The sequence below is a fragment of the Rhipicephalus microplus genome, unplaced genomic scaffold, assembly GCF_043290135.1.
Source record: "Rhipicephalus microplus isolate Deutch F79 unplaced genomic scaffold, USDA_Rmic scaffold_74, whole genome shotgun sequence".
NCBI lineage: Eukaryota > Metazoa > Arthropoda > Arachnida > Ixodida > Ixodidae > Rhipicephalus > Rhipicephalus microplus.
In genome coordinates, this window is record NW_027464647.1 from 1,420,527 (window position 1) to 1,429,405 (window position 8,879).

Genomic DNA, 8,879 nt, shown 5'->3' on the forward strand with positions numbered 1-8,879 from the left:
TTTCCTCCAGTTTCCTCTTTTAGTGCGCAGTATATTAACGAGTATATGTAAGTATACACTCGAAACCGCTCTAACACCTATCCGTTCGAATCTTGCCATTGGTCGTATCATGAACGATGTCGGAAAATTTGTAACTGTCGTAAGCTTCACTCAAGAAGGAGGAGGAGGAGGAAAAGAAAAATGGAAGGACATGCAGGGAGGTTAGCCAGCTCCCAGACCGGCTGGCTACTCTGTGCTGGGGTGCGGGGTAAAGGCAGTAAAAGGTGACAGAAAATTGATGTCACCCATGCACGCACTCACAAAAAGAAAAGAAAAGAAGAGGAATGTCTATACCATGCTCTCTGTATAGCCCGCTGGCCTGCATGTATATAAGTGTATACATATACATAGAACTGCTGGCGTTCCGTCTGGCATGAAAAATGACGCACCGGCTCATCCGGCTCACAGTTCCATTAAAATTTAATATACAACGTTTGACTTGGTCAATTGTGCCATTGCAACGTTGCTATAAACATCCCCCCCCCCCATGATCTCAATTGAGTCACGTATACACACAGAGGTTGAGTTTATATGTGTCTCAGTTCGAAGAATGGTATATAATGTCACTCACTTCGCTTCTATTATAAAATGTATAGGCTGCATGCATTGATCTTCGCTTGATTTTTTTTTTTTTGCTGCATATATAGATGCAGCTTCACTTCGAACACACATGCCATTACCCCACATGTACTTTCTTGTATCTTCAGTTGCCACAAGGCATGCAGAACGGAAGAGGTAAATAAGTGCGTATTTCTATCTGTTGTTGGATGATTTGCTTTCTATTGATGGTGATTGATGCCTCGTTGTCACCGTTCACTTCTTTGGGGTCCCCTCTAAACGTTTTATACCCTCTTTCGTGTAGTGTATACACGTCTCCCTTTTATGACCACTGCGAAGTTTGCAGCACGGTGAATTCGGGGTAGCGCGCTATGCGGTCCATGGAGAAGTCGCATGTATGAGATATAAATTAAGCCTAATATTCCCAAGACCGACAAGCACTGATGTTATTCACTGTCACACGCAACTAATAAATGTTTAAAAAGGCAGCCAGAGTTGAGTTTCGTACTGCATGAGACATTCCCCAAAAACAAATGCGTTTTTATTGTTTTTGTTTTGTTTTCTCTTCGCTGGAGCTTGCTCTATCGTGCTTCCTCATAAAAACAAGCCAGCATTATTGTTAACGTGTTCACCTGTGAACCCCACAAGGGTGCTTCCCTGCAAACACGCAAGCTTGTTACTAATTATACATACATTGAATAGGTGAAGTTGAATTCGTTCAGGAGCGAATAATTCAGTTTTTTTTTTCGTCCCCAGAGTTATTTGAATAAAAGTCCCTCAAAGGCCATTCCCGGCTATTTCTGTCTAATTTCAGCAAACGTTCTGTGCCGACTCAGTCGAGTAAGCAGCGCGTATACCGAAAACAATTTGCATACTTCATCACCAGCCAACGACTGTAGTAATTGCTAGACAGCTGTTTGCCCCGCAATTAGTTTTTTCACAAAGCCAAGCGTGTACGGACACCATACATGCACGAGCGAATAAAATTATACGGGACTAGCAACTGTCAGGCGGGTCCCACTCCAATATCCCGGACGGATGCGTGTTCGAGAGAACACGGTCACTTTAAAGCACAGAACTCACGGAATAACGGTGTCGTTCTGCAATATCGCAGAGTCTTCTTCAAATTAACCCGGTTATTACATTGTGTGACCAGCGCCGTATGCGGTCTTTAACCTCCCCATTTACTTATGTTTGTTTGACAGGCAAATAACGGGAAACTCAATATAAACGGTGGGCGGGGGGAAGGTTCGGCGGAATGTGTTTTGAACGTTCCCTGTAACATTCGTTTAAGAACGAAGGAAGTGAGAATGCTGAAGAAAGTTCCCACAAGCTGCCCGTGCACTGACCTAAAGTTGGCTTTACCGTGAGTTCATGACCGGAATGTTTTGCGGTAAAGCTGCATTAACAGCAAGAAAGAAGTTCTAGCGCGCGAGCGGCTTTTTTATTATTTTTCTTTTATATATGGTATCATGATCTCTTTTTCTTCTTTCTTTCTTTTTTGCAAGCGGTCGATTTGCGGCGTGTGGCCGCAGATCAGCGTCATCCAATGAACCGATTGCTTCGCCCGAAGCAATTGCAACCCCGAAGCGCTTGTGACAGATCCGGTTAAGGCGGATATTGAAGAGGAACGAGAAAGTCGTGTTCAGTAGACTTCCACTTCATACCCTTTGCATTTGTTGATTGAGAACGTTGCAGCATTAACATCGTCAATAACGTGGTGGTTGCTAGTTCTTCCCCCCCCCCCCCCGAACATTATATTAAGTTTTGCTTGCGGATTCATTTTTCATTTATACACGCACACATGCAAAGACACGGACATAGATAACGTATGGCTGAACCGGCTTCCGAAAAATATTTCTGGCTATGCTGCTGGCGGCAGCATTTAACTGTAGAGCACCGAGGTAATGCAGTGAAACCAAGCAATAAGGACCAAGGGACCAGCATAAATGCACAGTACTACGAACGAACGCCGACATAACGCGGCTTCAACCCGCATAAATGCCGTGTTCTCGCCGGTAATTGTCGCGGACTCCGGAACCACACGTCATACCTCGAACACGCTTCCCGGCGAGTACGAAGAAAGGAAGTGACGTTTACGCGCGGGGTGTCGACGATTTACGACGCGTCTCTCCGAGCGGTAAAGACTCCGACGCCGTCGGAGCTCACGCTGGCTCTCCGGTCGACACCGTCGCGCCTCCCGACGCTAGCGGTGGGAGAAGTAACCGCTCGATCGGAGCAGACGAACTGGCGAGGGGAGGGGAGAGTAGGGGGCCCACCCGTGGGAAAGACGCCGCGGGGATCCGCGCTTATCGCCGCGAGCCCAGGATTTGGGGAAAACGAGCCGATAATGGGCAACAGCCGCCACCCTGGACTGCGCATCACGCATCGCCGATTCGATGACGCGCGGGGTGCGCCGTAGGGCGACGGTTCGGAACACGTCCGCCCCAGGCGCGCGCGTGCTGTGGGGGCGCTTTTGCGATTTCGGAGGAGGGGGGGGGGGGCGTGATGATAGCCCGCAGATGCTCTTGGGTGAGTATACAGTTGGCCAGTGGTCGGGGACGTTACCACAGGGTGAGGCCAACGCCTATTAATCGCATGAAACGTAACACAAAGAATGCGAATTAGAGAAGACAGTGCGTTATACACGCCGCGAAAATCCTGTCTTCCTGGTCCTCCGTATAGCGTGTATTTCGTAATGAGATAGTGCCATATAGAATAAGTGAGATGGGCTGGCGAAACGTTGCACCAAGTGTAATCACGCCCGTATGCAATGTTGCACGCGGTATGACGGTCTTTATATTTGAACACCGTTAGTGGACCTTATACTTGCACTTGCTTTGGCAGTCGTCATTAAAAGTGTTGATTTCCTCGCAACATGTTTTCGGCACTATACTATTTTTTTATCACTACTTCTTCGAAATGGTTGGGTTTCGGTTTAGCCTGCCGCTTGGTTTTCAGAATACGCGCTCAAGAGCATGCATTCATTCATTTCATTTCGTGAATGAATACTCTGCCCACTGCCGACAGCTCGTATTTTCGTCAGCTTGGCCTCGGGACACTTGAATAAATGTCCTTGAGCCCCTTCCGAATGTTGATCTGTAACCTCCTCGAGCACTTACTTGGTCGTACTTATTCACTACTTCTCAAACTTGCGCTCTCTGCGGGGCACTTTATCGCTTAATATGAAAACCGAGGCACAAAGCTTGTGCAGTTTGTGGGAGTGATAGCAATGGCCAGAGCGCATGAGTATTGTGTTATACAGTGTGCGCTGGATTATGTATTCACGTATAAAACGATCTCTACAAAACATAAAAATGTTACATCTTGCTGGTGTATACCAATCCCTCTCATGTCCTCGCCCATTCGGAATGATGGCAGATCAGGTTCCTTCACTTGAATGTTGCTCATGCAAGTTGCCGATGTGTCGACAACAACGTGTGACGTGTCTCTTGCTGTGTGCGCAGGTCCCCGGTCCCGTCGCATGAAGAAGCGCGAGAAGAAGGAAGAGAAGCGGCCGCGCACCGCATTCACGGCCGACCAGCTGGCGCGCCTGAAGCAGGAGTTCCAGGAGAACCGCTACCTGACCGAGAAGCGCCGCCAGGACCTGGCGCGCGAGCTGCGCCTCAACGAGTCGCAGATCAAGATCTGGTTCCAGAACAAGCGAGCCAAGATCAAGAAGGCCTCGGGACAGCGGAACCCGCTCGCCCTCCAGCTCATGGCGCAAGGCCTGTACAACCACTCGACCTCGTCGCAGCAGGGCGGCACCGGCGACGACGACTCCTCCTCGTGACACTGAGCCCGCGTCGCCGCCGCTGGGACCAAGGGTCGCCCACGACGTATTGACGCGTTTCGGTCGTGCTCGTGGCAACTGGTGCGGGGTGCAAGCGCATACTTTAAGCTGTGTGCGCGATTTAGTGCAATAGTCAAGTACACACTGAAGAGTCCGCCTTGAAGCTTTGTGCGATCTTTCCCCCTAAGGCTGTACGCCTATATAAGTCTGAAAACGGGCAGAATAGAAATTCAAGGATGGTTGCGTGGTCAAATTACTTATCGCCCCAAATACGATTCAGTTGGTCTTCTGTATTAATAATTGTCAATATGCCGGAAAACAGGGCAGGTGCGTAAACGCTTGGGTACAAGCCCTGATTTTTAAATTAACAAGTACTATAGAAATTAACGAGTACAAACGGCCGAATGCACGTGGTTTGCTAATGTATATATCCTTCCTGTTGAATGTGTCCACACATTTCCAGGAGCCCCAACCAGGCGTTACAAATCGTTACAAATCTCGCTTGTCATTAACCCCGGCTCCTTCCAAGCAAGAACTCCCGCGGTTCACATAAAAGCGTGGTAAAATTCAGGCACAATTATGTCTTGCGGATAGAAAACAGTCGTTCGCGGAGTACACGCACCAGATGCAAAAGCACGGCCGAATCGCGTCCGCCCGTAATTTGAGCTCGCGACGCGAGCTCGCGAAATCCCGATGAACGGCGTCCAAATCTTCGGCGCCTGCGGAGAATGCTTTCAACAACGCTCTGCAGTTATACGTCGCTCGACGCCTTCGATGTGAAAGCCAAATGGATATACACGGCTTTGCTGAAGCGCTCTGCGAGCGCCTTGCAGAAATTTGCACCAACGTGTATAGTTCGCAGCGGTTAGAAGATCACTTGTACGCAGAGGTATATGCGCACCAACACGACAGAGTTGTACTTGCAATGGCTTTATAAGCTCTTCCACTGTGGCCTGCAGCGAAACATAGCTTCCACCATTACTGTCTTGCAAGAGAAGATCGCACCCCGCCTGATTCACAACTGCACTCCAGACAAATCCTTCCGGCCGTGATAACCTCTGGCGGTGCGGTCCACCAGCGCAAGTCCATCGTCCAGCTGAAGGCACGAGACAACGCAGAAAAATGGGACTTTGTTGTGTTCAACACAAATCCTTTCGGCCGTGATAACCTCTGGCGGTGCGGTCCACCAGCGCAAGTCCATCGTCCAGCTGAATGCACAAGATAACGCAGAAAAATGAGACTTTGTTGTGTTCAAGACAAATCCTCTCGGCCGTGATAACCTATGGCGGTGCGGTCCACCAGCGCAAGTCCAGCTAAATGCACGAGACAGCGCAGAAAAGTGGGACTTGGTTGTGTCCAAGACCTCGCTGGTTGCAACGATGCCCGGACATCGGATTTTCGTCGATCCCCGAACGCAACATCGGTCGTGTTTCTTGGCTGTCCTCCTGGTGCTGACGCACGCCGTGCAAGAGACCAAATGCACCAGAAGTACGACGCGCACTTTTGCTGGTCGTCACCCCTGCTTCTCGCCTCTCGCTAGCTACGTGCAGTCCTGGATTGCTGGACGTTCGGAAAAAAAAAACTGGTGACCCCCCCCACACAGTGCGGCCCCCAAGAACGGCGACAAACAGTGGTGCGCGTTGACCTACGAACTCCTTGGCGCTGCGGCGCATGTATGTGTGCGCGTGTGTTGACATAGTCACCTGTACAGATACTCAAAAAAGAAAAAAAAAGACTCGTTCGTGCAAAAGATGATCGCCGTCCCGTTGGCGGTCTCTCGCTCTCCTTTTCTGTCTTTTCTGTACATAGGTGCCTCTTGCTGTTCTTTCTCCTCCGCGGTCCTCGCACTGGCGGCAAGGACATTCTCTTATATCTCACGAACGCTATAGGAGAAATACACATCCTACACTTCTCAATGGCCTGTCGTGTGTCCCTGAGTCCAATCGTGTACGTGACGTGCTGGACGCAGTATCGTTCAGTGAAGTTGGGCGCAGCCGCGTGCAGATGGTTGTTGCACTGACCACATGCATCGCAACACAATATAAACCACATTCTACACTGCAGTAAAGACGCGAGACAAAGAAACATTTAAAAAGGGAAGATGATGGATAAAAACAAACGGAAGAACATTTTCGACCGTCGTATTCCACGTGAAGCTGCAGCGACACAAGCTCTGTAAGAATCAAAGGTGAACGTTTTGGCGGAAGACTAATTCGCTGCATGGGATATAAACTGGAGGAATGCGAAAACTCCGACCAAAATACATTGCAGAAAAAAAAACTAATGTGTAAGGGATGTCTGTATATGACGTCTTTAAGCAAATTTCAGTTCACCTGCACAAGCTTCAAGGCTTCATATTGCTATGCAGTGGCATGGAGATGAAGAATATAACAAATACAAATAGAACAAATCACAAAATCACAGATATATTTTAGAGTGGTTAAAGCAACAATCGCATTCGTTTGAAACATCATTAGCGTAATCGGAAATAAGTTCCGGGAAAAAAATCAAGAAAAATAACAGCTTTTATCTGACCTAAAAGCAAAGAATGCAAAGAGGTAGCTGACATTGATTATTATGTAGCAATACGTATATCTCACAATGCGAAATGTCGACGGCCCTCTGACGTTATTATAATTAAACATTAAAATTCAACAACCACATCTGTTGAATACATTTTGAAGAATCCAAATAAAAACGAGAGTGAAAAGTGCTTTCGTGACAATAAACCTAACCAAAAACGTTTCTTGAAATCGCAATATTTGAGGATATTTAATTACTCTAAAGCAAAACATATGGCGTACAATTCAAAATGTATACGCATGCCTATCCCATGATTAAACAATACGCACAAGCATTGACCCGAAAAACAATTTGTTACCTGCCACTATAAAAGTCCGACTTCCTGTCGACGACACAGAAGGGTGCAGCGAACCGGAACGCTTGTGTTTTGCACTGATATCCAAAAAACAGCAACATAAGAAAGCACGCTTGACAGCGATGAACAAAGGAAAAAAAAACAAAGGCTTGTAGACCATTTGATAAATCATGCTAATGGAAGTGTAGCGTGATTTTATATAAGGCGGTCATGCACTGGCGACCACATTGTCCCCCCATCAACTACAACTTTCCTGTCAGAGAATTCAAAGACGAAATTTCATCTCGTCCGTGTCCTCAGAATTTCTCCGGTAACATGCATCGCCAAGGAAAGTTAGGCACACAGGCAGTCTTCACTGATGTTAATATCGCTCAAGCATATAAACCAAAACCGGAGTACTACAGCCAGGGGGGTTGCCCACACAAAACCTGTGCCAGTGCCCCCCCCCCCCCATTTTTTTCTCACCTTTGCATAGAGAGCAAAAAAAATATATACTATTTCAAGGGGGTGCCCTCGCCGAAATCAAAAAGATGCCCCTCCCCCCCCCCCCCACCCCCACCCCTTGAAAAAAATAAGTTCTGGATACGCGCCTGACTCCAGCATGCCTTAGAAGTGTGGCAGCTTGGGCTATAGTTGGTATGGCATGACGATTGTTGTGCCGTTCGAGACTAAACCCAACACATTTTCATACTGAAACTGACGTTCAACATAGATTGATATAAATAAAAAAACTTGAAGGTTATCTATTTTTTTTACTTATTTAGGGCTCGAACATGACACCTGACAGTTCGCAAGCTAACAACACGTATTCTCATCATAAGCTGACCATTTTTATTTTAGAGTTCTACGCTTAATTTTGCAGCCTTTCAAATATTTCATAGCAGTCTTCGGGAACATAACTAAATTTGACTAGACCCTCATGCGTGAAATCGGGCCATAAGAGCATCAAATCTGATAATTGTGATTTTGCTTCAATCTTGAACAAAACACACAGCGCCAAAAATAAGGCCCGACATGGAAGCGTTCAAGATTCACGCTGTATAAACAATTTGTGTGGGCTTTCAAAAAAATACGAAAGACCTAGATGTCAGCCTCACAACTAAAATTTATCTATCGCCTGGTCTATTTCGTGGTAGAGCGTGCGAGTCGCGGACATTGCGGAAATATGTGAAAAAAAGAAAACTAGGTTCCTTTGAGCTAATGTGTGCTTTTATAATCTGGGGGGCCAGCATTTAAGATTAATTCCCTCGTCATCTTAGAACGAAAGGCTCTTCGAGGTTTTATGAGGGTTTCGTAATTTACTGCAAACAGTGTGTTATATAAAAAAACCCGCATTCCCACTCTCACTTCAAGATTCCGCATGCTTACCATTAAATCATATTTAAAATTTACTCTTCTTCACTTAGACGTTTAGAGTTTGTATTCATTACCGAACCAAGAACATTTTTTTAATAAGCCTATAAGCCTCAAATGTTGTTTGTTAAAGAGCAGCTAGAACCTTCAAACGTTAACATGTGCAGCATGGTTTCAAATGACTCATTGGCAAAAACCAAAATTGAAGTTGCTGGTATATATTCCATTCTATGCCAAGCTTGTACCTAACATATATCT

At 46.7% G+C, this 8,879-nt stretch overlaps 1 protein-coding gene across 2 annotated transcripts in view; it reads left to right on the top strand.

Annotated features, from left to right (window-relative positions):
* Positions 1-6,306, top strand: part of LOC142761710 (homeobox protein engrailed-1-B-like) — a 92,237-nt gene extending 85,931 nt beyond the window's left edge. For both annotated transcript variants that reach the window (XM_075885150.1, XM_075885151.1), the window contains one exon: positions 4,065-6,306. In XM_075885150.1, the coding sequence (XP_075741265.1) occupies positions 4,065-4,390 (326 nt within the window). In that variant the 3' untranslated portion in view covers positions 4,391-6,306. The remainder of the gene's footprint in view (positions 1-4,064) is intronic.
* The last annotated feature ends 2,573 nt before the right edge of the window (positions 6,307-8,879 follow it).